This window comes from Rosa chinensis, chromosome 5, assembly GCF_002994745.2.
Source record: "Rosa chinensis cultivar Old Blush chromosome 5, RchiOBHm-V2, whole genome shotgun sequence".
Taxonomy (NCBI): domain Eukaryota; kingdom Viridiplantae; phylum Streptophyta; class Magnoliopsida; order Rosales; family Rosaceae; genus Rosa; species Rosa chinensis.
In genome coordinates, this window is record NC_037092.1 from 69,221,307 (window position 1) to 69,249,117 (window position 27,811).

The following is a 27,811-nucleotide window of genomic DNA, read 5'->3' on the forward strand; positions in this document are numbered from 1 at the left end:
TGTTGTAATTCTAATCTTCTGAGATAAAATTGATATTCAGCAATTTTGTTTCCTAAATGTGATAATAGAAACATGATAATGAAATAAAGATACCTTGAAATAGTTGAAACTTTGATTGATGAAAGTATTTGAATACAAGATCTTGTTGAGAGCAAGTATGCAGGTTATGATGCGCTCAAAGTAGCACGCAATTTAACCCTGTAAAATGTCATCGTTAGCATATGGTAAATAGGGATCGTTCTATCCGGGGATTGAGGGTACACTTGTAATTGTGAAACAAATAAAGAAAAGTGACACGCTCAAAGTAAGCGCGCAATTTAACCCTGTAAAATGTCATCGTTAGTATATGGTAAACAGGGATCGTTCTAACCGGGGATTGAGGGTACACCTGTAATTGTGAAACAAATAAAGAAAAGTATTATTTACAAAAATAAAATAAAGAATATAAATATATACAATTGTGTAAACAAATAAAGAATTAAAATAATACAATATTATTTACAAAAATAAAATAAAGAATATAAATATATACAAGTTAACATAAATAAAGGGGTTTTATAATTATAGAATCCAAATTAAAATTAAATGAAATAAAGAAAATGTAAAAACATATATACAAGGGTGGAACGCAAAGAATAAAGATCAAAACCACATCCATATGAATGAAATCCAATTACAATTCTTATAGTTGATTATCTAATGTCATGAGAAACAAATTGACCATGTGAAACGTTAGTAAGCAAACGATTTTCCATATTTTACTTTCCTTGAATAATTGATCTAAGTGAAAGCACCTAAATCAATCCTATTGAATATGCAATCATTGTCTAGAAAGCTAGCTAATCAAGAACACATTCAATGCATGAAGAATAAAGAAAGGATGTCAACCAAAGTGCACAACCTAGTATGAAAAAGTTCATCTATTTGACTTTTGTCCAAAGCCTTTACTACTTATGAAATAGGTTCACAAAACTATTAGGTGAATTGTTTACCTAAATCTAGCTTCAATTACATGCATATATCCCAAGTTGGCCACCAAAGAACACATACATATAAAAGTTTTCTATAATCCAAAATCAATTAAGCAATCTCACATAAGCAACATATAAATCAACAAATAGAAATCACAACTTTATTCCAAAACATATAAACGGGCTTTAAACTTTGCCCTTAACGTTATTTGTTAACTATAATTCATAGTTCTACAAATCCAAACAAAGAAAACCAAAAGAAGTTATAAGGAAAAAGATTGAATTACATGATAGGAGCATTTTAATGTTATATTTTAGTAGTTAATTCCTCATATTTTGCTTAGTTAATTCCTTAACCGAATCGTTTTTTAACTGAATTTCTATTTTTAGGTACATTGGAGTAGATGAAGAAGAAATGAGTGTTACGTCCATAATTACCTAGAAATGATGGAGAAAAATGGAAATGTACTAAAAAGTCAATTTTACACATTTTCCTACTCCGGCTAGGAGAATCGGAGCCAAGCAAGGAAGGAGCGGTCGCCTAACCAAATGAACTCAAAATGAGCTGGAACTCTGCAGATACATTCTAGACATCCTAAGAAACATTTCTTATGAAGAGTACAAGATCCAGATAGAAGTGGAAGGCCTTCAAAATATCAGTCCAATTTTCTGCATAAGCAAAACTGGAAAACTGGACCTGTAAGGAGTCCAACAGCATTTCCTGACCAACCACTATACCAAAATCTCTGAAATTTGACCACGATTATCTACACTCATAGTGAAACATTTGTTATGAAGAAGTCACGGTCAAAATATGAAGTATTGGTGGAGAATTAATTGAATGAAAAATGAGCAGAAAATGGCTCAAACCTAACAAAATCCATTAGTGTTTAAGTGCTTAAACCTAACAATTCCATTAGTGTTTAAGTGCTCAAACCTAACCCATCATGATTCGTTTAAGGCCAAACATTATGGCTTGATAGCCTATAATTAGAGGCTACAAAGAAGTAACAACACATTCCTTCATCCATCTCATCTTCTTTGTCTCTCCATCTCCTCTCCATTCTCTAGTTCTTAGTAGAAGATTGCTTGCTTTCAAGGATCTTCAAGTTCTTCATCTCAAGGGTTTATCATTCATCTTTCAAGGTGTATTATATCCTTTTTTTTGTTTTCTTTATTTGATTTTGTAAGACTATGAATTATAGTTAATAAATAAAGTTTTTGAATTCCATAATTGTGATTCTAAGTTACTTATGTGAGTTTGTTCGATTGAATTTGCTTGATAGAAAACTTTTATATGTTTATCTTATTTGGGTTGACACTTATAGGATTTGCATGTAATTGGTGCTAGATTTAGGTAAGCGATTTACCTAATAGTTTTGTGAACCTAAATCACAAGTAGTAAAAGCTTTGGACTAAGGTCGAATTCAATTGAAGAGGATTGCAAATAGGTGAACATATTCATAACTAGGTTGTGCACTTAAGTTGATAACTTTTCTCTATGCTTCTTGCATTGAACATGTTTTGATTAGCTAGCTTTCTAGACTATGATTGCATGTTTAATAGGATTGATCTATGTGCTTTCACTTAGGTTAATTAGTAAAGGAAAGTAAAATATGGGAAATCATTTGCTTCAAATGTTTCACATGATCGACTTCTTTCTCATGACTTAGATGATCAATTATAGGATTTGAATTTAGTTTAATCATATAGAATTGGTTTTGATCTTTGTTTCTTACGTTTCATTCTTGTACATGTGTTTTTATATTTTCTTTGTTTTGTTTATTTTAATTTTCGAAGCCCTAATTCTTAAACCCCCCCCCCTTTTATTTCGTTATTTGTATATATTCTTTTTGTAAATTTTTACTTTGTACTTTATTATTTTAATTCTTTATTTGTTTACACAATTGTATATATTTTTATTCTTTATTTTATTTTTGTAAATAATACTTTATTATTTTAATTCTTTATTTGTTTCACAATTACAGGTGTATCCTCAATCCCCGGTTAGAACGATCCCTACTTATTCTATACTAACGATGACATTTTACAGGGTTAAATAACGCGCTTATTTTGAGCGTGTCAATTTTTGACGCCGTTGCCGGGGATTGACACTCATTTTTAGCTGTCATTACACCGTGAAGGGAATGGATGATGAAGAGCTTGAGAAGTTGGTCTTGAATCTTGAAAGCAAGGCTTCACTATCATCGGCACAAGGTGGAACGATGGCGGCTTAGATTGCTCACGGCTTCTTCTTCTTATCTTTACTTGAAAATGCAAAACTAAGAACTAGAGAATGGAAAAGAAATGAAACTAAGAACTAGTGAATGGAGAGGAAATGGAGAGACAAAGAAGAGGAAATGGATGAAGGAATGTCACTAAGAACTAAGGAAAATGGAAAGAAAATGGAGAGACAAAGAAGATGAGATGGATGAAGGAATGTATCTAAGAACTAAGGAAAATGGAGAGGCAAAGAAGATGAGATGGATGAAGGAATGTATCTAAGAACTACGGAAAATGGAGAGGAAATGGAGAGACAAAGAAGATGAGATGGATGAAGGGCCGGAAATGCTGTTGGACTCCTTACAGGTCCAGTTTTCCAGTTTTGATTCTGCAGAAAATTGGACTGATCTTTTGAAGGCCTTCCACTTCTATATGGATCTTGCACTCTTCATAAGAAATGTTTCTTAGGATGTCTAAGAGTTTATCTTCCTTGATTTGCGTTACCAATAAAAAGGATTTATTTAAAAAAAAAAGTTAAAAAAAAAGAAGTCATTTAATACTATTTTTTCTTTTTTGAGAAAGGATGTCATTTAATACTAAAAAATATTAGTTCATGATTTGCGAAAAATGTGCCGTCACCAACGCGCCGTTCCACGTGAACCGTAGGCCCGCATTGTTCCGTTCCTCGTGAACCGTGGGCGCGCACTCAGTAAAACCTCCTTAAAAATATCTTCACCATAAAGGAATGCTAGACTCGTATGGGATAAGTAAATATATAATTTTAGCCTTTTTAACGCCCCCGTATCCCCCATAAATAAATTCTTCTAGAAAACAAAAAAAAGTACTCCCCCCCCGGGCGGTAAATAACACTTCCACGCATGAGCAAAATACCTTTAGGTTAAAGGTTCCAAAACACCCTCATGGATAAACATCCAAACGCTAGCCCTTCTTCTCTCGTCTCTGCTTATTCTCTCCGGGGGAAGCATCCTCGAACACAAATCCAAACTCAAACACCCAAATCCCTTCCTCTCTCCCCTAATTCTCTCTTAGGTGGGAGAAGTTTGTTTATCCTCAAGCCGACGTGAAGATGTTCTATCCTCACACACGATACGAACACAAACCCAAACCCAAACATGGACGAGCCCTTCCACTCTCCGCTTATTCTCATATCAAGGGAAAGATGTTCTTTCCTCAAAACATCATACAAATACAAAACCCAAGTACCAACGATCTGTTCCTCTTCCTGTCTGCTCATTCTCTTCTGTGGAAGATAGGGCAAATTTTTCTACATATCCTTCAGGGACAGATTGTGGACGATTTTCGTTCGAGAATGCTCAGGATGGTTGCCAGACGCGGAGCTTGTACTGCCATATCCGATGGTATAATCTCCAAGCCAGCAGGGCTCATGTTGTCAGGGCCTAACTGGCCCATGTTACAACAGCCTACCAGGACGGTTGTTAGACGCAGAGCCTATACTGCCCTAGCCGAGTGTATGATCTCTAAGCTAACTGGGCTCATGTCATAGCCTAACGGGCCCATAACAACACCCCACCAGGCCCATGTTTTTGCAGTTCGTTGGGCCAGTGTTCCCGAAATCTAACCCAATATCTCAAAACCAGGACTGTTGCTAGACGCGGAGCCTGTACTGCCCTAGCTGAGGGTATGATCTCCAAGCCAGCCAGGCTCATGTCAGAGCCTAACAGGTCATATTGTAACAGCCTACCAGGCCCATGTTTTTGCAGCCCTTGGGGCCAGTGTTCCCAAAATCTAACCCAATGTCTCAAAACCTAATACATTCATTTTCATCGAACCCCTATATAAGAGCTACAGTCTAAACCCTAGGAAACCTTTTCTCACTTGAGAGCATGACAGCTATGAGTATTCTGAAGAGAGCCCCCTCGGTAATCTTCTTAGCCTCGTTAAATTTTTGTTTTCTAATCTTTCTATTTTTTTCCATTCGTTTTTAAACCAACGGTTTTGTTCATTATGTCTCTAGGCATTATTGTGTCGTGAAAGTCTATTGCAGTTCTGTTTTCTGAGGACCAATGTTTCTTCGTTTTCTAGTCCTTTAGCAAGTCCGACACCCCCTCCAAGCCCTCTATCAGGCGGCGTTTTTGGTCTTTTGATCAAAGTTGATACCTTGTTTCAATTTTTCACTTTTTGGGTTTTTATTTTTCGTTCTATCAATATTTATTTTTTTTCTTCAGGTGATCTCTATTCTCCGTATCTGTCAGCGCCCGAAACTGGTATATTTTCACTAGGCCAAAAAATCAATTAGACAACACATATCAGACGACAGCAAACATTTTAACTGTCGTCTGAAATAATCAGACGACAGCAAGAATTTTTCTGTCGTCTGAATTTTTGAATCAGACAACAGTTGTTACATTGCTGTTGTGCAATTGTAATTCAGACAATGGTTATTTTTTTGATGTTGTCTGAATCAATCAATTTAGACAACAGTTATTACATTGGTATTGTCCAAGATTGATTAACACAATGGTTGAGAAAAGATGTTGTCTGATTGTTTTAATCACACAACAGTTATTACTTCTCTGTTGTGCAATTACTATTAACACAATGCCTGAAATAGATGTCATCTGATTGTTAATTCAGACAATGGTTGAAATAGATGTCGTCTGATTCTTAATTCACACAACAGTTTTTAGTTGTCTGTTGTGCCATTCTCCATCAGACAATGTACTTGAATTGATATTGTCTAAATTTTAGGATTCAATATATATATATATATATATATATATATATATATATATGCTGGCGCCCTTCTTAATTGACTTTAACACTTCGGCCAAATTTTCAATTTTTCACTTCCCACCATTCGACCAAAACCCGAGCTCGCGCTTCCCTCTCTCAAAATCACCCTTCATCTCCCCGAGCTCACCAGCCATCTATCTCTCCCACTCTCCCTGTCAGCTTTCTCTCTCTTCCACTCAACAAAACTACCTCTCTCTTCTCACAGCGCCCATCTCTCTCGCCCTTACCCGAAACCCTATCCCTCTCCTCCTCTCTCTCTCTCTCTCTCCATCTCCCCCCCCCCTGCGTCCCAATAGAACCGGAACCAAAAACCCTAGAAAACGAATTCGCAGAGATTTCTTTGTGGCTCATCTCGGAGGTGCAGCCTGGTGTTGACTCGTTGGAGGAAGGCGAAGAAGATGGTGGCTACGGTGAGCCCACTCCGGTGGTTGGAGATCGTGACGGAGGAGAGAGAGTCCTCCAGATCCACTTTCTCTCTCCTCCACGAATATGAGTTCTTGTTTCCTTTCTGTTCAGCACCCAACCTCCAGATCGTGACGGAGGCAAGGTTTGAATTGTTGAAATGGGTTTCTACCCATTTAAGTGGCTTTGTCCCTTGAATTTAAGTTTCTTCTCTTCCTCTTCAGCACCCTTCCCACTGCCTCATCTCCAATCCTCAGGTCCCTTCTCTCTCTCATCTTCATTTCTCATTTCCATTTTCTTCTTCTGTCTTATTAATTTTGATGTGTGTATGAATCAGTTGCAGGGCTTCAACTATGGAGGCTCACCAAGACCCAGATTCTCTTTCACCACTAAAGACACAGCCAAAGGCATTCGCATTCAACCCATTAAAGCCAAAGCAGCAACCACCGAGGCCTCTCCGTTTCCTCTGCTTCAGTCTCCCCGAGCTGAAGACTCTCCCTCTGAGGTAAATACCCATTTCTGATTCTCCTTTTATGCTCTGTTTGGTTGCTTAGAGACTTGAAGCAATGTAATTTGGATTTCACAGCCCTTGGGAATTCATCAAAATTTGGTTTTTCGATTAAAGGTTTCAACTTTCTTGCCTCTAGAACTGAAATGAATCAGTATCTTCATAGTGTGTAATGCTAATTAGCCAAACAGTTGCTTAGTTGTTAATGTGAATTGTGTTCATTGGAAACAAGGACAGCATGATGTTATGATTTTGGACTGAAAGGTGTTTACTTTAATGAATTTTTTTTTTCTTTCATTGCTAAAATCTTATCCATGTTCTTAATGTCTATAGTTGGAGCCAGCAGATCCTGATTTCTACAAGATAGGGTTTGTTAGAAGTATGAGAGCTTATGGAATTGAATTTAAAGAAGGCCCAGATGGGTTTGGAGTTTATGCTTCCAAGGATGTTGAACCACTTTGCCGTGCTAGGGTGAGTTGTTTCTCTGGTTTTTTTTTTGGATAATCTATTGCACTTGCTAGAGTGTGTTAACAATACAGTTGCATGAATAATGCAGCCAATGCAATTCAGTGTTTATGATGGATATCATAGTACTAGTTGTTGATTAAGTGTTAAGTTTTCGGTGTTAATGTAGCTTTATGCTCAATTTCACAGGTGATAATGGAAATACCACTAGAACTGATGTTAACTATAAGCCAAAAGCTCCCATGGATGTTTTTCCCAGATATAGTACCGGTGGGTCACCCAATATTTGATATCATCAATTCAACTGATCCAGAGGTATCGTATTATTGTATTTCTATTCGATTCTGAACCATGTCTTCATGCACTTACCAGAAAAACTGTCATTTATTCTCTATTTCTTCAAGTTTGTTTATTTATAATTACATTTTCAATTTTTATTGTCTTCCTCTTGGTGGCAGACAGGTTGGGATCTAAGGTTAGCTTGCCTTCTTTTGTATGCATTTGATTGGGAGGATAACTTTTGGCAGTTGTATAGTGATTTTTTACCCAGTGCAGATGAGTGCCCCAGTCTGCTTTTAGCTAGCGAGGTGAATGAACTAACAGTGCATAAATTTTTCATTGTAAAGAAATGAAGTGCCCTTTTTCTTTTTTCTTTTTCTCTTTTGACTAGATTCAAGATTGAATCAATACACATTACAGATGTATCTAACTGCTTTGGGTTATGCTATAAGACCAAGAGCTTTGACATTCTTTGAGGATTATATCATTAAATTTTGAGGCGCTCTTTGACAAAACTGTAGAAAATTTTCAGAAGGCCAACTTTAAAGCTTACCCTTCTTGTAAATAAGATTTGCACCTATGGCCTTGAGTTTGCCTAGTGTGGCAGGCATATCTCATAGCTATGATGTGGCTTTCTAGAATGCATCCCCATTATTGTTTAGGTCATTCCTTTTGATAGTCTTTCTTTAAATCATGTGGTGTCATATTGGATGCTACTGTCAGCTCCTCTTTTTGATGGTTGGTTGGAGGAGGAGAAGAAATTACATGCACATGCATATCTATCACTTTTTCAAAACTTCTTCATTTTCACCCTGTATCTCTCTCACCCTCTCCGTCTTCTTCTCCTTATCTTCTTCTCCTTTGTATTTGAATATTCCATTTTTTTTGAAGTTTCTGATCTTCACTTCTTCATCAGTTCTTCGGCGGTATCTATCTAATTACATTATTACCCCCATTCCCTGCAAATCAACTCCTTCATCGCTCAGATCTATCGTCTGCATTTGCATTTCCTCTCTTTTCGTTTTCAATTTTTGATTATTTTTTTGTTTGTTTGTGTGTGTGATTCAACAGAGGTTTTATGGCTTCGCCATCTACTTGGCTTCTGGATTGACTTGTACACTCCTGGTAATTTTAAGCATCCAATAGTTTTCTCTTTGTGCTTGGTTTCTTCTTAGATTGTTGTGCTTTTGTGCTTAGCTTTATCATTGAAAGCTATTTTTTGCTATTAGATTCTTGGACTTCTGTTAGCGCTTATCGAAACTCTTGTGTTGGAGGCTTGAAACCAACAATCTGTGCCCTTTGTAGGAGTTTTAACTTACTGTCTACAACTCGGCATCAGTAATTAGGATCTCTAATTAGGCAACAATTCTCACTTGTATAGTAATTAGTATCTGTGTACTTTTAGTGAGGAAGTTATTCGAGCAAAGTAGAATAGAGTATTATTCCAGTATGTGCTGTTTTAACTTGTTTCTGGATCTTGACAAATTTGAATTTCAGGGTCAGTTAAACTGCCCTGGTGATGCTAGTTTGTGTAACTATATAGAACAGATGAAAGGCTACTTGAATAGATATTGGCGGCCTTCTTTGGTACTGATATGTGGGCTTCTTTTCTTTTCTTGTGACAGTCGATGCTTGTTTTCTTCCATCCAATCAAGTTTGCAATACATTTACACTTGCGAATCTGCTTTCACTTGGCAGGTTTGTGTATATCTGCTTCTCATGAGATCTATGATGTTGTTGGCTAAAAACAGCAGTTTCACATTTTTTGTTTAGCTGGACTTTTGAAAGCAATTTTTCGAGTTTGTGTTTCTTTTCACTATCTTATTTTTGCTAATTGTGTCTGTTCATCTTCTTCATCTCTGAGCCTCCAGGTATCTCTCTCACCCTCCCCGTCTTCTCCTCCTCATCTTCTTCTCTTCTTCTTCTTCTCCTTTATATTTGAATATTCCTTTTTTTTTTTGAAGTTTCTGATCTTCACTTCTTCATCAGTTCTTCGGCGGCTCGGCCCTTGAGGCTTGATCGGTTGCTGCCTTGCTGGGTTATTCACTCCAGTCACTCCACCGAATCTAGGATGTTAAAGAGGTATTCTAAGACAACCCAATTCATCTCCAAATTGATAAAACCCAAATTGAAATTGTTAAAACTAATGAAATTGTTAATTCTGATAAATCCCAATTCTTGGGTGGGTTGGATTTGCTGAATTTGTGCGTGTAATTTTCTAGCTAGTCATTCATTTAATTCAAATACCAATTTTGACATCATTGCTTGGAATTTGGAATGATATCGAAGTCCATCGTTTGATGTGGTATAAGGAGTGTGAGGCAAATTTTCCTCACTGTAAAATCCTGTGTTACTGATTAAACTGAAGAGACCTATACCAAAACGAAAAATTTGATCGAAGAGAGGAGCTGCTAGCCTACTACATACCTATATAGATATCTAGCTTTATCTAATTTGCAGTCTAATGAATTTGTGGGTTGCTGAATTAGGCTAATACATCTGAGTGGAGATGCTTGAATATTGATTTCTTTTATTCATCCTCTGTGCAGGAATTGTGTGAATCAGAGGGCCACAAATGAAAGCTTGAAGAGAATAAAGGTAATTAAATATGTTCAAGTTTCCATCAACGTTATAGTATAGTTTGAAACCTCATAACTAACTCACTTTGGTATACAAATATGGTACTCATATATATGGAGATGATGTATTAGGGTGATTGGAACACTGTATTGTATTCTAAGCGAATCAAAAGTGAAACGAAACTGAAAAGCATTGGAGTTTCAAGTTCTTTTAAGATGTTTAATTTTTCCATGGATTCATTCCTTCAAGCAATGAAGTTATTTTTCACTGGATTCTGTACTTCTGCAGTTTGTAATTGTCTCTTTGACTGGATGGGGTGCACTTATCTTTAGTGGATACAAGTTTTTCACCGGAGGCAAAGGCAAGAAGGAAGAGGTATGTCATGTTCTCCGGATCCATGGAATTTGAACCATTAATCACTTATTTTTTGTTGGGGTTATAGGCTGTCCATTTGTTGTATATATGTTGATTCATGACTTGGTAATTACTCAAGAAGTGTGATAACTGGGGTAAGGTGAACATATATATAATCAGGAAGCTTAAAAAATTACATTTCTGGGTGGGGATTAGGGTAAATTGCATTGCTTCCTGTAATTCTTTTGCATTCTGTAAATGTGAACTGGCTGTGATTTGTGGGGGAGTTGTTTTGGTGGGATGTGGTTTTGAGAAAATGGTATGATATCTTCTGAGGCTATTAAACCTTTCTGAATAATAATAGTAGAGATTTTTTATCAAATAACTGAGGTTGATGCTTTTTGATGCAGGGCTTTCAGAGGGTAAACAAAAGGATGTACTTAAAGCTGCTGGTGCATTGTTTTCATTTGTAAGGTTTAGGCAGGGTTAATGTGCATCACATTTATGTACAAGTATAAGTTTATGGTTAGGGTTAATGTTGGGATAGAATGACTGTTGGATATAAGGATGAATGTATCAAATCTTTACATAAATGAATGTGTTTTTGGATGTGTTGTCATTTGGATTCCATATGTGCAGAATGTAGGTCTTTTGAATGTCTGTTGACCATTCCATTCCATCTAAAAACTATTGTCCCATAATTGATTATAACAAAATGCCTAACAAAAACTGTTGTATGAGTCATCTAACTATAATACTATAAGGACTAAAAGAACGAGAAAGCTATTGTCCAGCAAAACAACAAACAACATATTTTTGAAGAAACCTATAGTATCAATAATGGATACATAATGGGATTTGCAGCTACATGTTGTCTGACCCAGCCTTCAGACAACAGAATGCATATAAGCCCCTATTGTCTGACCCAGCCTTCAGACAATAGCATGCATATAAGCCCCTATTGTCTGATCCAGCCTTCAGACAACAGCATGCATATAATCCCCTATTGTCTGATCCAGCCTTCAGACAACAGCATGCATATAAGCCCCTATTGTCTAATCTAGCCTTCAGACAACAGCATGCATATAAGACCCTATTGTCTGACCAAACATTCAGACAACAGCAAGCATATAAGCCACTGTTGTTCTTTTTGGTGTTCAGACGACAGCCACGTTAGTCGCTGCTCTTGTGCAAAACAATCTCAGACGACAGTTTCGTGGTATTGTCTGATTAAGTATCAGACGGCATTGAGATAGACAACAGCAGCCCCCCTATTCAGACGACAGTGAAAAACTGTCGTCTGATTGAATTATTGGCCTAGTGTTTGTTTAATATTAATGAACAAAATGATGTTGCGTAAAAAGATGCTGCGTAATTTTGATTTTTGATTTTTAATCTCTTTGGATGGCCAAGAAGCTATATTCTCTGAACTTTATTTTTTTATTCCGCCTTGCAAAACAATGATCTAGAAAAGGCAAGGTGTTTTGAAAATGAATGTAAACAACAGTATGGAAATTTTTCTTCTGATAACAACGAAATGGGAACTACTTCAATTGGATCTGGTGCTTTTATTTATAAAATTGATTTGAATATTACTAGATGAATTTTGGGAAGTCAAATTCATTGCTCTAAATGGACAAAACTAATTTAATGCGGAAGTTGGTTTCTGCTTTTTGTTCAAAAGATTGTTGTTTTGGTTAGTATGCTGGTTGTTGTTGTGCATTTGGTTGTTAAATTTAGTGGGATTTGGTTTTCTGCTTTTTGTTCAAAATATTGTTGTTGTGCTCAATGTGCCGTTTTTTATTGGGTAATTTGTAGTTTATTATGGAAGTTGGTTTTCTGCTTTTTGTTCAAAATACTGTTGTTTCGCTTATTGTGCTTCTTTTTATTGTGTACTTTATTGTTGAATTTGTGTAGAGTGGAAACTTGATATTGTTGATTGTGTCTAGAACATTAAGTTTGCTCCCTAAACCCTAAACCCTAATAAATGTTGTGTGACATGCTTAAGGTATATCGAATGAAACATGACCTTATCGTGGGTAGCTGTTCTGTAGTCCCATTGCACAACAAGATCCTCTGTTCCAGTACCTAAGTATGTAAATGGAAAAGTAACTTAGAGAGTTGAGGAAAGACATAGTTTTGATTTTTATTCTTTGTGGATTGCCTTAATGTTCTGAACTATAAATTCATAAAGGACAATTGTTGATTTTGTCTTGAGCAATAAGTTTGCTTTTTTAAGCCCATAGTCTAATCTCGTTTGCAACTAAAAAGATGCCGTCTAATGTTGATTTTTGATTTTTAATCTCTCTGGATGGCGGAGAAGTTTTATCCTCTGAACTTTAATTTTTTTATTCTGTCTTGCCAAGCAATGTTCTAGAAGAGGTAAGGTGTTTTGAAAATGAATGTAAGCAACAGTATGGAAAATTTTCTTCTGATAGCAATGAAATGGGAACCGCTTCAATTGGATCTGGTGCTTTTATTTATAAAATTGATTTGAATTTTACTAAATGAATTTTGGGAAGTCACATTCATTGCTTCAAGTGGACAAACTAATTTAATGCGGAAGTTGGTTTCTGCTTTTTGTCAAAAGATTGTTGTTTTGGGTCAGTATGCTGGTTGTTGTTGTTGTGTATTTGGTTGTTAAATGTGGTGGGATTTGGTTTTCAACTTTTTCTTCAAAATATTGTTGTTGTGCTCAATGCGCCGTTTTTTATTGGGTAATTTGTAGTTTATTATAGAAGTTGGTTGTCTGCTTTTTGTTCAAAATACTGTTGTTTCGCTTGGTGTGCTTCTTTTTATTGTGTACTTTGTTGTTGAATTTGTGTAGAGTGGAAACCTGATATTGTTGATTGTGTCTAGAACATTAGTTATGTGACATGCTTAAGGAATATCGGATGAAACATGACCTTGTCGAGGGTAGCTGTTCTGTAGTCCCATTGCACAACAAGGTCCTCTATTCCAGTACCTAAGTAGGTAAATGTAAAAGTAACTTAGAGAGTTTAGGAAAGACATAGTTTTGATTTTTATTCTTTGTAGAACGCCGTAATGTTCTGAACTGTAAATTCATATAGGACTATTGTTGATTTTGTCTTGAGCAATAAGTTTGCTTTTTTAAGCCCATAGTCTAATCTCATTTGCAACTAAAAAGATGCCGTCAAATGTTGATTTTTGATTTTTAATCTCTCTGGATGGCCGAGAAGTTTTTTCCTCTGAACTATATTTTTTTTATTCTGTCTTGCAAACCAATGTTCTAGAAGAGGTAAGGTGTTTTGAAAATGAATGTAAGCAACAGTATGGAAATTTTTCTTTTGATAGCAATGAAATGGGAACCAATTCAATTGGATATGGTGCTTTTAATTATAAAATTGATCTGAATATTACTAAATGAATTTTGGGAAGTCAAATTCATTGCTCTAAGTGGACAAACTAATTTAATACGGAAGTCGGTTTCTACTTTTTTTTTTTCAAAATATTGTTGTTTCGGTCAGTATGCTGGTTGTTGTTGTGTATATGGTGGGATTTGGTTTTCAGCTTTTTCTTCAAAATATTGTAGTTCTGCTCAATGCGCCGTTTTTTATTGGGTAATTTGTAGTTTATTACGGAAGTTGGTTTTCTGCTTTTGTTCAAAATACTGTTGTTTTGCTTATTGTGCTTCTTTTTATTGTGTACTTTGTTGTTGACTTTGTGTAAAGTATTGTTGATTGTGTCTAGAACATTACATTTTCTCCCTAAACCCTAAGAATTGTTGTGTGACATGCTTAAGGTATATCGGATGAAACATGACCTTACCGAGGGTAGCTGTTCAGTAATGCTTAGGTGAATGCTTTTCTGGTCTTCAGTCTTCAAATGTATGATTGCCGGCTTTTCTGGTTATCTTTGTAGGGTGAGAATGCGGTGATTGCCCTTTTTGGGGTGGCGAAATGCAAGCAGCCATCTGTTATCTTCGTCGAAAATATTGACTGTATTTTATCAGCGGTATTGTTTTCTCTCTCACACTCTTTACTCTCTTTGTTTTTCACACGCTGATCGTATGTGTTGTGTAGTGTGAAAGTGAAGGTCGGGATGATAAATTTATGCGGACCAGAAATAGATTTATGAAGGAGAAACAGTTGGTTGAATGGGAGGGTGGAGAGATTCTTGTGATTGTTAATTGCTTTATTTTTTTTCTGTTTACTTTTTATTTATTAGTGGTATGAATATTACTAAATGTATTTTGGAAGGACAAACTTCGTTACTCTAATTGGACAAACTTTAATATGGAATATGGTTTTCTATTTTTGTTCAAAATGCTGTTGTTTTGCTCAATGTGCTGCTTTATATTATGTATTTTGTTGTTAAATACAAGATTGTTGTTTCCTGCTCTTAGTCTAATGTCGTTACCGAGAAGAAAGTTTCTACATAATTTTGATTTTTATTCTTTGTGGATTTGGTGCTTTTGTTTATAATATTGATTTGAATATTGCTAAATGAATTTTGCGAGGGTGGACGGATTCTTAGTGGTATGCATATTTTTTGTCACTGTTTAGGTATTGTCTTTCTTGTCGCGTAGGTTCAAGTACTAGACCGGAAGTGCTTTCCCAAGAAGTGTTAAACGTGTTTCGGAATAGGTTATATCTACCCTTGCCCTCGTTCAAAGCTAGGTGGTCCATTATCGAGGGATTTTTGGAGAGAGAAGGACTGTTTCGCCTGTCATGGTCTGACTTGCATGATATTTGCCACATGACTGCAGGTATTTTGTGGTCTGCATTTTCATGGTACATTTGAGTTTAATCTTTCATTTTCATGTCTCAATTGTTGTTTTATTTTTGGGTAGGTTACTCTGCTACGGAATTAGAGGCGGTAGTCAAGCATGCGGTATCTCTCGGTCCATTTTTTATTATCTTGATACATTTTTTTTATTTTTTATGGCAGAGTGGTGCAATGAAAGTGAGATGGTTAGTGATCTTTGTCTTAATGTTTTGAGTCATTCTTGTGCCGTTCTTTCTTGTGATGTGTCTTAATGTGTCGTTTGTTTTATTTTTTGCAGTGTTGACATCCTTCGTGATATCAAGGGGAATCATCCTGGCATGTTGAAGAATGTGGACCCATTTTTTATTCTGTTTATTTGTTACCGCATGAACAAGTATCCCGTTGCGAGATGGCATGAGATAGGTAATCTGTTCTGCCGAACTGTTTTGTTTGTGATGTGATTGCTTTGCTGCTGATGGTCTTGTGTTTTATTAGTGGATCTTCGTGGACAGAAAGATGCCGTGGGGCGTATGTCCCTGTGGCATCTTTTGCAACCAACACTCTTTTTTGTTTCTCCAAGTTGCTGGTGCCCCCAGGCAAATTTGTTGCTGTTTGGTCCGGAGGTAAGTATTGGTAGTATTCATGTATGCACATAATGCGGTTTTAGATGTGGTGTCTAACTTCCATTCCTTTATAAGGGATTCGGTAAAATGTTGTTCGCCCAAGGAATTGCGGGGGAAGCGAAAGCCACGTTTTTCCATTATAATGCTGCTTTGTCGGATACTGAAAATGTAAGTTTCTTGTTGAGATGTGATATATTTGCAAGATTGTTGATTTACCAATGCAATATCTTTGGTGAGGTGCTTTTCTGGTTTTCATTTTCTTAATGCTTAGGTGAATGCTTTTCCGGTCTTCAGTCTTCAAATGTATGATTGCCGGCTTTTCTGGTTGTCTTTGTAGGGTGAGAATGCGGTGATTGCCCTTTTTGGGGTGGCGAAATGCAAGCAGCCATCTGTTATCTTCGTCGAAAATATTGACTGTATTTTATCAGCGGTATTGTTTTCTCTCTCACACTCTTTACTCTCTTTGTTTTTCACACGCTGATCGTATGTGTTGTGTAGTGTGAAAGTGAAGGTCGGGATGATAAATTTATGCGGACCAGAAATAGATTTATGAAGGAGAAACAGTTGGTTGAATGGGAGGGTGGAGAGATTCTTGTGATTGTTAATTGCTTTATTTTTTTTCTGTTTACTTTTTATTTATTAGTGGTATGAATATTACTAAATGTATTTTGGAAGGACAAACTTCGTTACTCTAATTGGACAAACTTTAATATGGAATATGGTTTTCTATTTTTGTTCAAAATGCTGTTGTTTTGCTCAATGTGCTGCTTTATATTATGTATTTTGTTGTTAAATACAAGATTGTTGTTTCCTGCTCTTAGTCTAATGTCGTTACCGAGAAGAAAGTTTCTACATAATTTTGATTTTTATTCTTTGTGGATTTGGTGCTTTTGTTTATAATATTGATTTGAATATTGCTAAATGCATTTTGCGAGGGTGGACGGATTCTTAGTGGTATGCATATTTTTTGTCACTGTTTAGGTATTGTCTTTCTTGTCGCGTAGGTTCAAGTACTAGACCGGAAGTGCTTTCCCAAGAAGTGTTAAACGTGTTTCGGAATAGGTTATATCTACCCTTGCCCTCGTTCAAAGCTAGGTGGTCCATTATCGAGGGATTTTTGGAGAGAGAAGGACTGTTTCGCCTGTCATGGTCTGACTTGCATGATATTTGCCACATGACTGCAGGTATTTTGTGGTCTGCATTTTCATGGTACATTTGAGTTTAATCTTTCATTTTCATGTCTCAATTGTTGTTTTATTTTTGGGTAGGTTACTCTGCTACGGAATTAGAGGCGGTAGTCAAGCATGCGGTATCTCTCGGTCCATTTTTTATTATCTTGATACATTTTTTTATTTTTTATGGCAGAGTGGTGCAATGAAAGTGAGATGGTTAGTGATCTTTGTCTTAATGTTTTGAGTCATTCTTGTGCCGTTCTTTCTTGTGATGTGTCTTAATGTGTCGTTTGTTTTATTTTTTGCAGTGTTGACATCCTTCGTGATATCAAGGGGAATCATCCTGGCATGTTGAAGAATGTGGACCCATTTTTTATTCTGTTTATTTGTTACCGCATGAACAAGTATCCCGTTGCGAGATGGCATGAGATAGGTAATCTGTTCTGCCGAACTGTTTTGTTTGTGATGTGATTGCTTTGCTGCTGATGGTCTTGTGTTTTATTAGTGGATCTTCGTGGACAGAAAGATGCCGTGGGGCGTATGTCCCTGTGGCATCTTTTGCAACCAACACTCTTTTTTGTTTCTCCAAGTTGCTGGTGCCCCCAGGCAAATTTGTTGCTGTTTGGTCCGGAGGTAAGTATTGGTAGTATTCATGTATGCACATAATGCGGTTTTAGATGTGGTGTCTAACTTCCATTCCTTTATAAGGGATTCGGTAAAATGTTGTTCGCCCAAGGAATTGCGGGGGAAGCGAAAGCCACGTTTTTCCATTATAATGCTGCTTTGTCGGATACTGAAAATGTAAGTTTCTTGTTGAGATGTGATATATTTGCAAGATTGTTGATTTACCAATGCAATATCTTTGGTGAGGTGCTTTTCTGGTTTTCATTTTCTTAATGCTTAGGTGAATGCTTTTCCGGTCTTCAGTCTTCAAATGTATGATTGCCGGCTTTTCTGGTTGTCTTTGTAGGGTGAGAATGCGGTGATTGCCCTTTTTGGGGTGGCGAAATGCAAGCAGCCATCTGTTATCTTCGTCGAAAATATTGACTGTATTTTATCAGCGGTATTGTTTTCTCTCTCACACTCTTTACTCTCTTTGTTTTTCACACGCTGATCGTATGTGTTGTGTAGTGTGAAAGTGAAGGTCGGGATGATAAATTTATGCGGACCAGAAATAGATTTATGAAGGAGAAACAGTTGGTTGAATGGGAGGGTGGAGAGATTCTTGTGATTGTTAATTGCTTTATTTTTTTTCTGTTTACTTTTTATTTATTAGTGGTATGAATATTACTAAATGTATTTTGGAAGGACAAACTTCGTTACTCTAATTGGACAAACTTTAATATGGAATATGGTTTTCTATTTTTGTTCAAAATGCTGTTGTTTTGCTCAATGTGCTGCTTTATATTATGTATTTTGTTGTTAAATACAAGATTGTTGTTTCCTGCTCTTAGTCTAATGTCGTTACCGAGAAGAAAGTTTCTACATAATTTTGATTTTTATTCTTTGTGGATTTGGTGCTTTTGTTTATAATATTGATTTGAATATTGCTAAATGAATTTTGCGAGGGTGGACGGATTCTTAGTGGTATGCATATTTTTTGTCACTGTTTAGGTATTGTCTTTCTTGTCGCGTAGGTTCAAGTACTAGACCGGAAGTGCTTTCCCAAGAAGTGTTAAACGTGTTTCGGAATAGGTTATATCTACCCTTGCCCTCGTTCAAAGCTAGGTGGTCCATTATCGAGGGATTTTTGGAGAGAGAAGGACTGTTTCGCCTGTCATGGTCTGACTTGCATGATATTTGCCACATGACTGCAGGTATTTTGTGGTCTGCATTTTCATGGTACATTTGAGTTTAATCTTTCATTTTCATGTCTCAATTGTTGTTTTATTTTTGGGTAGGTTACTCTGCTACGGAATTAGAGGCGGTAGTCAAGCATGCGGTATCTCTCGGTCCATTTTTTATTATCTTGATACATTTTTTTATTTTTTATGGCAGAGTGGTGCAATGAAAGTGAGATGGTTAGTGATCTTTGTCTTAATGTTTTGAGTCATTCTTGTGCCGTTCTTTCTTGTGATGTGTCTTAATGTGTCGTTTGTTTTATTTTTTGCAGTGTTGACATCCTTCGTGATATCAAGGGGAATCATCCTGGCATGTTGAAGAATGTGGACCCATTTTTTATTCTGTTTATTTGTTACCGCATGAACAAGTATCCCGTTGCGAGATGGCATGAGATAGGTAATCTGTTCTGCCGAACTGTTTTGTTTGTGATGTGATTGCTTTGCTGCTGATGGTCTTGTGTTTTATTAGTGGATCTTCGTGGACAGAAAGATGCCGTGGGGCGTATGTCCCTGTGGCATCTTTTGCAACCAACACTCTTTTTTGTTTCTCCAAGTTGCTGGTGCCCCCAGGCAAATTTGTTGCTGTTTGGTCCGGAGGTAAGTATTGGTAGTATTCATGTATGCACATAATGCGGTTTTAGATGTGGTGTCTAACTTCCATTCCTTTATAAGGGATTCGGTAAAATGTTGTTCGCCCAAGGAATTGCGGGGGAAGCGAAAGCCACGTTTTTCCATTATAATGCTGCTTTGTCGGATACTGAAAATGTAAGTTTCTTGTTGAGATGTGATATATTTGCAAGATTGTTGATTTACCAATGCAATATCTTTGGTGAGGTGCTTTTCTGGTTTTCATTTTCTTAATGCTTAGGTGAATGCTTTTCCGGTCTTCAGTCTTCAAATGTATGATTGCCGGCTTTTCTGGTTGTCTTTGTAGGGTGAGAATGCGGTGATTGCCCTTTTTGGGGTGGCGAAATGCAAGCAGCCATCTGTTATCTTCGTCGAAAATATTGACTGTATTTTATCAGCGGTATTGTTTTCTCTCTCACACTCTTTACTCTCTTTGTTTTTCACACGCTGATCGTATGTGTTGTGTAGTGTGAAAGTGAAGGTCGGGATGATAAATTTATGCGGACCAGAAATAGATTTATGAAGGAGAAACAGTTGGTTGAATGGGAGGGTGGAGAGATTCTTGTGATTGTTAATTGCTTTATTTTTTTTCTGTTTACTTTTTATTTATTAGTGGTATGAATATTACTAAATGTATTTTGGAAGGACAAACTTCGTTACTCTAATTGGACAAACTTTAATATGGAATATGGTTTTCTATTTTGTTCAAAATGCTGTTGTTTTGCTCAATGTGCTGCTTTATATTATGTATTTTGTTGTTAAATACAAGATTGTTGTTTCCTGCTCTTAGTCTAATGTCGTTACCGAGAAGAAAGTTTCTACATAATTTTGATTTTTATTCTTTGTGGATTTGGTGCTTTTGTTTATAATATTGATTTGAATATTGCTAAATGAATTTTGCGAGGGTGGACGGATTCTTAGTGGTATGCATATTTTTTGTCACTGTTTAGGTATTGTCTTTCTTGTCGCGTAGGTTCAAGTACTAGACCGGAAGTGCTTTCCCAAGAAGTGTTAAACGTGTTTCGGAATAGGTTATATCTACCCTTGCCCTCGTTCAAAGCTAGGTGGTCCATTATCGAGGGATTTTTGGAGAGAGAAGGACTGTTTCGCCTGTCATGGTCTGACTTGCATGATATTTGCCACATGACTGCAGGTATTTTGTGGTCTGCATTTTCATGGTACATTTGAGTTTAATCTTTCATTTTCATGTCTCAATTGTTGTTTTATTTTTGGGTAGGTTACTCTGCTACGGAATTAGAGGCGGTAGTCAAGCATGCGGTATCTCTCGGTCCATTTTTTATTATCTTGATACATTTTTTTTATTTTTTATGGCAGAGTGGTGCAATGAAAGTGAGATGGTTAGTGATCTTTGTCTTAATGTTTTGAGTCATTCTTGTGCCGTTCTTTCTTGTGATGTGTCTTAATGTGTCGTTTGTTTTATTTTTTGCAGTGTTGACATCCTTCGTGATATCAAGGGGAATCATCCTGGCATGTTGAAGAATGTGGACCCATTTTTATTCTGTTTATTTGTTACCGCATGAACAAGTATCCCGTTGCGAGATGGCATGAGATAGGTAATCTGTTCTGCCGAACTGTTTTGTTTGTGATGTGATTGCTTTGCTGCTGATGGTCTTGTGTTTTATTAGTGGATCTTCGTGGACAGAAAGATGCCGTGGGGCGTATGTCCCTGTGGCATCTTTTGCAACCAACACTCTTTTTTGTTTCTCCAAGTTGCTGGTGCCCCCAGGCAAATTTGTTGCTGTTTGGTCCGGAGGTAAGTATTGGTAGTATTCATGTATGCACATAATGCGGTTTTAGATGTGGTGTCTAACTTCCATTCCTTTATAAGGGATTCGGTAAAATGTTGTTCGCCCAAGGAATTGCGGGGGAAGCGAAAGCCACGTTTTTCCATTATAATGCTGCTTTGTCGGATACTGAAAATGTAAGTTTCTTGTTGAGATGTGATATATTTGCAAGATTGTTGATTTACCAATGCAATATCTTTGGTGAGGTGCTTTTCTGGTTTTCATTTTCTTAATGCTTAGGTGAATGCTTTTCCGGTCTTCAGTCTTCAAATGTATGATTGCCGGCTTTTCTGGTTGTCTTTGTAGGGTGAGAATGCGGTGATTGCCCTTTTTGGGGTGGCGAAATGCAAGCAGCCATCTGTTATCTTCGTCGAAAATATTGACTGTATTTTATCAGCGGTATTGTTTTCTCTCTCACACTCTTTACTCTCTTTGTTTTTCACACGCTGATCGTATGTGTTGTGTAGTGTGAAAGTGAAGGTCGGGATGATAAATTTATGCGGACCAGAAATAGATTTATGAAGGAGAAACAGTTGGTTGAATGGGAGGGTGGAGAGATTCTTGTGATTGTTAATTGCTTTATTTTTTTCTGTTTACTTTTTATTTATTAGTGGTATGAATATTACTAAATGTATTTTGGAAGGACAAACTTCGTTACTCTAATTGGACAAACTTTAATATGGAATATGGTTTTCTATTTTTGTTCAAAATGCTGTTGTTTTGCTCAATGTGCTGCTTTATATTATGTATTTTGTTGTTAAATACAAGATTGTTGTTTCCTGCTCTTAGTCTAATGTCGTTACCGAGAAGAAAGTTTCTACATAATTTTGATTTTATTCTTTGTGGATTTGGTGCTTTTGTTTATAATATTGATTTGAATATTGCTAAATGAATTTTGCGAGGGTGGACGGATTCTTAGTGGTATGCATATTTTTTGTCACTGTTTAGGTATTGTCTTTCTTGTCGCGTAGGTTCAAGTACTAGACCGGAAGTGCTTTCCCAAGAAGTGTTAAACGTGTTTCGGAATAGGTTATATCTACCCTTGCCCTCGTTCAAAGCTAGGTGGTCCATTATCGAGGGATTTTTGGAGAGAGAAGGACTGTTTCGCCTGTCATGGTCTGACTTGCATGATATTTGCCACATGACTGCAGGTATTTTGTGGTCTGCATTTTCATGGTACATTTGAGTTTAATCTTTCATTTTCATGTCTCAATTGTTGTTTTATTTTTGGGTAGGTTACTCTGCTACGGAATTAGAGGCGGTAGTCAAGCATGCGGTATCTCTCGGTCCATTTTTTATTATCTTGATACATTTTTTTTATTTTTTATGGCAGAGTGGTGCAATGAAAGTGAGATGGTTAGTGATCTTTGTCTTAATGTTTTGAGTCATTCTTGTGCCGTTCTTTCTTGTGATGTGTCTTAATGTGTCGTTTGTTTTATTTTTTGCAGTGTTGACATCCTTCGTGATATCAAGGGGAATCATCCTGGCATGTTGAAGAATGTGGACCCATTTTTTATTCTGTTTATTTGTTACCGCATGAACAAGTATCCCGTTGCGAGATGGCATGAGATAGGTAATCTGTTCTGCCGAACTGTTTTGTTTGTGATGTGATTGCTTTGCTGCTGATGGTCTTGTGTTTTATTAGTGGATCTTCGTGGACAGAAAGATGTCGTGGGGCGTATGTCCCTGTGGCATCTTTTGCAACCAACACTCTTTTTTGTTTCTCCAAGTTGCTGGTGCCCCCAGGCAAATTTGTTGCTGTTTGGTCCGGAGGTAAGTATTGGTAGTATTCTTGTATGCACATAATGCAGTTTTAGCTGTGGTGTCTAATTTCCATTCCTTTATAAGGGATTTGGTATAATGTTGTTCGCCCAAGGAATTGCGGGGGAAGCGAAAGCCACGTTTTTCCATTATAATGCTGCTTTGTCGGATACTGAAAATGTAAGTTTCTTGTTGAGATGTGATATATTTGCAAGATTGTTGATTTACCAATGTGTTGACACCCAAAAATCCAGCTAACAAGCCCAATTCATGCTTTAAGCCTAATTCATATTTCGAGGCAAATTACACCCGCAAACATCACGCCACGCACGTGAACCCAAGCCACGTTCATGCACTTGGGGCTTACAAGAATGGGTGTGGTGTGGAAGGTTACAGAAAAGTATGATGTCCATCGCGAGTTTTAGGATGCTGATAATTTTGGACTTGGGACCAAAATTCAAGCTAGCAACCCAATTCTCAACATGGGCAAGGTGAAGAAGAGAGATTGCACAATTCAAGCCCAATATCTCATTAATGGGGATAAAGCCAACCAACAAGCTAAGAAACCCAAAGCCCATTGAAACAATCCTCTCACCCAAAGCCCATTGAAACCATCTTAAACTCACCACGTCCAAAATCTTGATCCCAGCAACATAACAAAATCCTAGCACGCAGCAGAAATCCTGGGATTGCAGTCCCAGCAGCAGACTGCAGCAGCAGGAATCCTGGAAAGGTAATCCCAGCAGCAGGATTTCTGGGATTATGATCACAGCTACACACCAAATACAAGGCAGCAATCTTAATGCTGCATCACACATCAACTCTCCTATAAATTAAGAGTTCTTACTATTGTGAAGAGGCATTCAGAAGTAACCCCAAAGAAACCCACATGCAAAGCAAACCCAAGTAATTCCCCAATACTTATCCCAGAAACATGTAGGCTAACATAGAAACAAAACCAAGCAGTTTCCTCCAACACCTATCCTAAAAACCCATTTCCAATCCAAAACTCATCAACCACAATCCGAATCCGAGCTTTCATGGCTGCTGCAAATCTCTCATCTTCACTACAAATCATGCTTTTCTAGCTCCCATGCCATATGCATCTTGCCAAGCCTCTTTTGAAATGATCAATTCGCTGTCGTGCATATACAAGGAGCTGCCGGGAAGAACACAACAACAAGCTTCCTAGGATTCTCAGGTCCTTCGAAGTTTGCTGGGCCTAATCTTCGCTAACTCAGAAAAAGGGGTAAAGTTTTGGGTCCTTACCCATGAATATCCACTGCCGTACAACTCCGATCAAAAGAGCCCCTACATTTTGGCAACTTCATTAGGCTGTGATTCCACCCCAGCTTTCTCAACTACAACATTCTTAATTTGCTTCAAAAAAATTGCCCATGCTCGCTTCAAACCATTCATGCTTTTGCTGCTGAGAATATGTACTACATGCAGTTGGTACTCAAGCGACCTAGACATTCTTATAAATGGTTTCTGTCATGCTATGAGTTGCACATTGACTCCACACCTCTACCATGGACTAGTTCTGTGAAAGAAAGAAAAATAAGAGTGACTTATTCAAGAAATCAAAAAGAAGAACTACTCCAAGCAAGCCCTTTATCATTGTATTCCTCGATCCTTATTTATCCTAAGAAATTCAAGCAATTCAAGTATTCAAGCTGTATATTTCTTACCCTCATTCTTGTAGTCATGCTAATATGCTTGGGGGCTGAATGTCTAATTCAGTTCATGGTAATTGTTCACAATATATCCTGTCCACTACTGGAATTCAAGCATTTTCTTCAAGCGTCTATGATCCTATATGAAGGAACATAAACAATATTGAATCAAAGCCCGACTCGACCATAGCCTTCACATATTGTTAGCCCTGTACTGCTGCCATAGATGCGGATCTATATTCTACCAACTCTAAAAAAACCAAAATCATCACTTGACACCTCATGCAGATCACTCCTACTAAGAATTTTAACCATATCTGTTGCGACCTGCAAGTGTACCATTTCAAACCCAAAATTGACATTCCAAGCATATATAGTCTTAGTCAAGCTTTTACCATCTTTATTTCAAAACTCTAGAATGTCATTCCAAACCCTAACCTTAATAGATGATATCCAACTATACATTTTCTCAAAACCAAGCTACCGATATTATGACATCTACTTTCTCGAATGAAGAAAACAGTATGTTATACTTTAAGCTCAAACCACAGTAAAAGCATATGAAGAATTCACGCTAGATACTTGGAAGAAAACTCACAATAGACGAGACATGCATGTGGTTTTCTCTAATTTATTTCCTCCTACTTTCAAATATTAAATGCATCATCATGGATTTATCAAGTTAGAACAATCTTCAAGAAGGACTAGCGATAATAGATCACTAATAAAGTACCGATGAATCTTAAGTCGGTCAATGTCAAGCAAATTCATGCAAGTCATGGAAGCAGTTAGCATAAAAAATAAAAATAAAATAAAAAATTCAAGCAAAACAAGCAAGAAGGTGACCCTCATAGTTGTTCAGTAATCACTATAGAGTTACATGAAGCCAAGCCAAGCTAATTTAAAGATGTCTTACCCATGCCTAAGATTGAATCAACATATGTACGGATTATGAAAAATGCAAATTCTTTAAAGCCAAAGCCGAGCAAGAAAGAAAGTCAATGATGCAAGCAAGCCCGGAAATATCGAACCATTGTTGCAAGGGTCTTGTTCTTTCTTTTTCCACAAAAAATTTTCAGAATCTAGTTTCTTTCCACTAAAACTCACAAACCTGTTTTCTTCACAACTCCCAAGTACAGCCAAAACAGTAAAGAAAGTTTTCTTTCATTTTACTTTCTTGTGAACCTTTGTCTTACACTAGGAAAAGAAATAGATACATCGGTATACTATATTTCTCTTTTCCAAGCAACATCTAGCTGTCAGTCTATTCAAAAATCAAAACCACATCTTTTCCTCTTTCATATCATAGTTAGACACTATTCTTTAGTGAAACATGCCCTTTCAGTAAAATTCTTGGTGTTACAAGCTTGAACCTTATTACTTGAGGGCTTTTCTTAATAAATTTTTCAAGCATATTATCTATTTCACAAAATCCTCCTATAATACCCTAAGCTCACGTGACTTTTCAACCACTTGGGAGAGGGTTGCAAACAATGACAATGAGCTTTAAGAATTCAAGTGCATATTTTGGAAGACATGCCAGCATGCTAATTATATAGACCACTGAGTCACTCATACACTTCCGGACGCTGACTCGGTTCTAAATCGCTGGAGCAGTCAGCTTCTGGTCACTGTTGAAGTAAATATTTTGGTCCAAGGAAGAAGTCTCAAATGAAAAACATAAACATACAAGCACATACAGAAAGCATATTTCAAAATCCACTAGTCTTCAACAAGCATTCCTAGATATCCAATCATAAACTCCATTGCTACAATACAAGCAAGCACTTACAAAGCGAAATCCAAGCCCTTGAGTGTTATAATTTTAGCTCTTAACACACACGCTCTTGAGACCAAGCTCTAATTTCATTTCCAATACCCCTAAACAGTCCCACTCTCAAAACCAAACTATAAACACCATACTCACAACACTATTGCACACCCAAAACCAGAAAAAAAAAAAAAAAAAAATTGTAAGAAAGAAATTCTCTCTGTTTACCTTCACGCCGCCAACATGCAAAGAGAAGGAATTTACTCAAATCAAGCACCCCTCATAGCTCCACATCTGTGTTGCTAGCAGAAATCCGATGCTAGGAATCTAAATCACAGCATAGAAACAAAAGTCCTTTTTTTTTAGTTTTTACTGCTGGTTCTAACAAAGACAAAGCAAAAGGATTTCTGCCTTAAGGCTTTAAAACCAAAGTGCATGCGCGCAATATTCTGTGTGTTTCGTTCTATCTCTTTCGCTTTCTAATAACTCTAAATCTCTTCTTTGAACTCTCTACACAATTTTGCCCAAAACAACAGTATGCTTACTTTTACTCTATTTTTACACTTCAATGCAAAATTACAAGCCTTTATACTGATTTGGTTCTTTAAGTGATAATTTCAGTGCCACTACTTTATCATTTTGCTCATCCTCTTACTATTTGATTCCAACTTGTTGCTTCATCAATATAGTTTAGTCTCATTTTTCACTCTAAAACATAATGATTGCTGGCATCCCTTAATTTACTGTAACTTATCTTGGTTTATGCATTTCATGCTCAGAAAAAAAAAAATTGCACAAGCCAACAAGCAAAGCCTCATGCCATTGTTAAAGGCGTTGTGTTCCATTCAAGTCAATAGTCATGCTTAAGAATTTTTAAAAGTGCCGTCATTACCAAACCACATATCCAAGGCTGAAGATTCTCAAATTCTCCAAGCTAACAATCATATCATTCTCATGCCAATTCGAATGACTTGATAATGACAAAGCAAGCAACCTTCTTTTGGGGGGATTAATACGAACCGAAGAAAGTTCTGCACTATACATTCTTACCTGAGGGCTGAGTTGCTGGAATTTACTGCCGGAATGAAGCTTTGTTTTCCAGTTTCCAATTATTGATGCTCCTGAAAAAGAAAACCAAAAGAAGTGTGTCATGGTCATTCAATCAACAACTCAGCCGATATAGAAACAAAGTGATTGAGATATGAAATTGAAGGTACTTCTTCAAGGTAAAGCCAAGCCAAGTTAGTTAA

At 36.9% G+C, this 27,811-nt stretch overlaps 5 protein-coding genes and 1 long non-coding RNA gene across 14 annotated transcripts; 5 read left to right on the forward strand and 1 right to left on the reverse strand.

Moving 5' to 3' along the window:
• Nucleotides 1-6,367: 6,367 nt before the first annotated feature.
• On the forward strand, nt 6,368-11,176 carry LOC112163930 (protein PLASTID TRANSCRIPTIONALLY ACTIVE 14). Its single transcript, XM_040505946.1, has 10 exons — nt 6,368-6,535; nt 6,709-6,876; nt 7,213-7,350; nt 7,534-7,659; nt 7,803-7,931; nt 8,695-8,748; nt 9,249-9,705; nt 10,173-10,221; nt 10,492-10,578; nt 10,968-11,176. Exons 1-7 carry the CDS (start codon nt 6,368-6,370, stop codon nt 9,366-9,368), a joined length of 903 nt encoding a protein of 300 aa, XP_040361880.1. The 3' UTR covers nt 9,369-9,705; nt 10,173-10,221; nt 10,492-10,578; nt 10,968-11,176.
• A 3,255-nt stretch (nt 11,177-14,431) lies between these two features.
• Nucleotides 14,432-17,220, forward strand: LOC121049436 (ATPase family AAA domain-containing protein FIGL1-like). 4 transcript variants are annotated; one of them, XM_040506820.1, is made up of 9 exons: nt 14,432-14,532; nt 15,084-15,286; nt 15,371-15,491; nt 15,584-15,708; nt 15,781-15,908; nt 15,984-16,076; nt 16,246-16,338; nt 16,890-17,092; nt 17,177-17,220. In XM_040506820.1, exons 2-8 carry the CDS (start codon nt 15,277-15,279, stop codon nt 16,923-16,925), a joined length of 606 nt encoding a protein of 201 aa, XP_040362754.1. In that variant the 5' UTR covers nt 14,432-14,532; nt 15,084-15,276; the 3' UTR covers nt 16,926-17,092; nt 17,177-17,220. The 4 variants fall into 4 exon arrangements, with proteins under 4 accessions (XP_040362754.1, XP_040362752.1, XP_040362755.1 ...); XM_040506818.1 differs by having other exon boundaries at nt 16,913-17,092; XM_040506821.1 differs by having other exon boundaries at nt 15,371-15,411; nt 16,913-17,092.
• Nucleotides 17,221-17,259: 39 nt separating this feature from the next.
• On the forward strand, nt 17,260-19,025 carry LOC121049439 (ATPase family AAA domain-containing protein FIGL1-like). 2 transcript variants are annotated; one of them, XM_040506829.1, is made up of 7 exons: nt 17,260-17,296; nt 17,389-17,513; nt 17,586-17,713; nt 17,789-17,881; nt 18,051-18,143; nt 18,695-18,897; nt 18,982-19,025. In XM_040506829.1, the coding sequence occupies exons 1-6, from the start codon at nt 17,283-17,285 to the stop codon at nt 18,728-18,730; spliced, it is 489 nt and encodes a 162-aa protein (XP_040362763.1). In that variant the 5' UTR covers nt 17,260-17,282; the 3' UTR covers nt 18,731-18,897; nt 18,982-19,025. The 2 variants fall into 2 exon arrangements, with proteins under 2 accessions (XP_040362763.1, XP_040362762.1); XM_040506828.1 differs by having other exon boundaries at nt 18,718-18,897.
• Nucleotides 19,026-19,064: 39 nt separating this feature from the next.
• On the forward strand, nt 19,065-21,063 carry LOC121049438 (ATPase family AAA domain-containing protein FIGL1-like). Of its 3 annotated transcripts, none has more exons than XM_040506826.1 (8): nt 19,065-19,101; nt 19,194-19,318; nt 19,391-19,518; nt 19,594-19,686; nt 19,856-19,948; nt 20,522-20,701; nt 20,786-20,826; nt 20,999-21,063. In XM_040506826.1, exons 1-6 carry the CDS (start codon nt 19,088-19,090, stop codon nt 20,561-20,563), a joined length of 495 nt encoding a protein of 164 aa, XP_040362760.1. In that variant the 5' UTR covers nt 19,065-19,087; the 3' UTR covers nt 20,564-20,701; nt 20,786-20,826; nt 20,999-21,063. The 3 variants fall into 3 exon arrangements, with proteins under 3 accessions (XP_040362760.1, XP_040362761.1, XP_040362759.1); XM_040506827.1 differs by having other exon boundaries at nt 20,499-20,701; nt 20,786-20,906; nt 20,999-21,053; XM_040506825.1 differs by having other exon boundaries at nt 20,786-20,906; nt 20,999-21,053.
• Nucleotides 21,060-27,773, forward strand: LOC121049437 (ATPase family AAA domain-containing protein FIGL1-like). Of its 3 annotated transcripts, none has more exons than XM_040506823.1 (10): nt 21,060-21,122; nt 21,195-21,322; nt 21,398-21,490; nt 21,660-21,752; nt 22,302-22,504; nt 22,589-22,709; nt 22,802-22,926; nt 22,999-23,126; nt 23,202-23,294; nt 27,341-27,773. In XM_040506823.1, exons 5-10 carry the CDS (start codon nt 22,495-22,497, stop codon nt 27,416-27,418), a joined length of 555 nt encoding a protein of 184 aa, XP_040362757.1. In that variant the 5' UTR covers nt 21,060-21,122; nt 21,195-21,322; nt 21,398-21,490; nt 21,660-21,752; nt 22,302-22,494; the 3' UTR covers nt 27,419-27,773. The 3 variants fall into 3 exon arrangements, with proteins under 3 accessions (XP_040362757.1, XP_040362756.1, XP_040362758.1); XM_040506822.1 differs by having other exon boundaries at nt 22,325-22,504; XM_040506824.1 differs by having other exon boundaries at nt 22,325-22,504; nt 22,589-22,629.
• Nucleotides 24,541-26,865, reverse strand: LOC121049443. Its single transcript, XR_005800235.1, has 3 exons — nt 26,790-26,865; nt 24,806-24,929; nt 24,541-24,657 (listed from the first exon to the last, which is right to left on the reverse strand). It is a non-coding gene; the product is annotated as an uncharacterized LOC121049443 (long non-coding RNA).
• Nucleotides 27,774-27,811: the final 38 nt, after the last annotated feature.

Bases quoted from the DNA above. Each gene is read 5' to 3' on its own strand.
- LOC112163930 (XM_040505946.1), top strand. From the start codon at position 6,368: ATGGTGGCTACGGTGAGCCCACTCCGGTGGTTGGAGATCGTGACGGAG. The intron at 6,536-6,708 runs GTTTCTACCCAT...TGTATGAATCAG, and splicing joins GGTTTGAATTGTTGAAATGG to TTGCAGGGCTTCAACTATGG. The intron at 8,749-9,248 runs GTAATTTTAAGC...TTCTTGTGACAG, and splicing joins GATTGACTTGTACACTCCTG to TCGATGCTTGTTTTCTTCCA.
- LOC121049436 (XM_040506818.1), top strand. The intron at 15,709-15,780 runs GTAATCTGTTCT...GTGTTTTATTAG, and splicing joins TGCGAGATGGCATGAGATAG to TGGATCTTCGTGGACAGAAA. The intron at 16,077-16,245 runs GTAAGTTTCTTG...TTGTCTTTGTAG, and splicing joins CTTTGTCGGATACTGAAAAT to GGTGAGAATGCGGTGATTGC.
- LOC121049439 (XM_040506828.1), top strand. The intron at 17,714-17,788 runs GTAAGTATTGGT...TTCCTTTATAAG, and splicing joins TGTTGCTGTTTGGTCCGGAG to GGATTCGGTAAAATGTTGTT. The intron at 18,144-18,717 runs GTATTGTTTTCT...CTTGTCGCGTAG, and splicing joins TTGACTGTATTTTATCAGCG to GTTCAAGTACTAGACCGGAA.
- LOC121049438 (XM_040506826.1), top strand. The intron at 19,319-19,390 runs GTAATCTGTTCT...GTGTTTTATTAG, and splicing joins TGCGAGATGGCATGAGATAG to TGGATCTTCGTGGACAGAAA. The intron at 19,687-19,855 runs GTAAGTTTCTTG...TTGTCTTTGTAG, and splicing joins CTTTGTCGGATACTGAAAAT to GGTGAGAATGCGGTGATTGC.
- LOC121049437 (XM_040506823.1), top strand. The intron at 22,927-22,998 runs GTAATCTGTTCT...GTGTTTTATTAG, and splicing joins TGCGAGATGGCATGAGATAG to TGGATCTTCGTGGACAGAAA. The intron at 23,295-27,340 runs GTAAGTTTCTTG...TTTCATGCTCAG, and splicing joins CTTTGTCGGATACTGAAAAT to AAAAAAAAAAATTGCACAAG.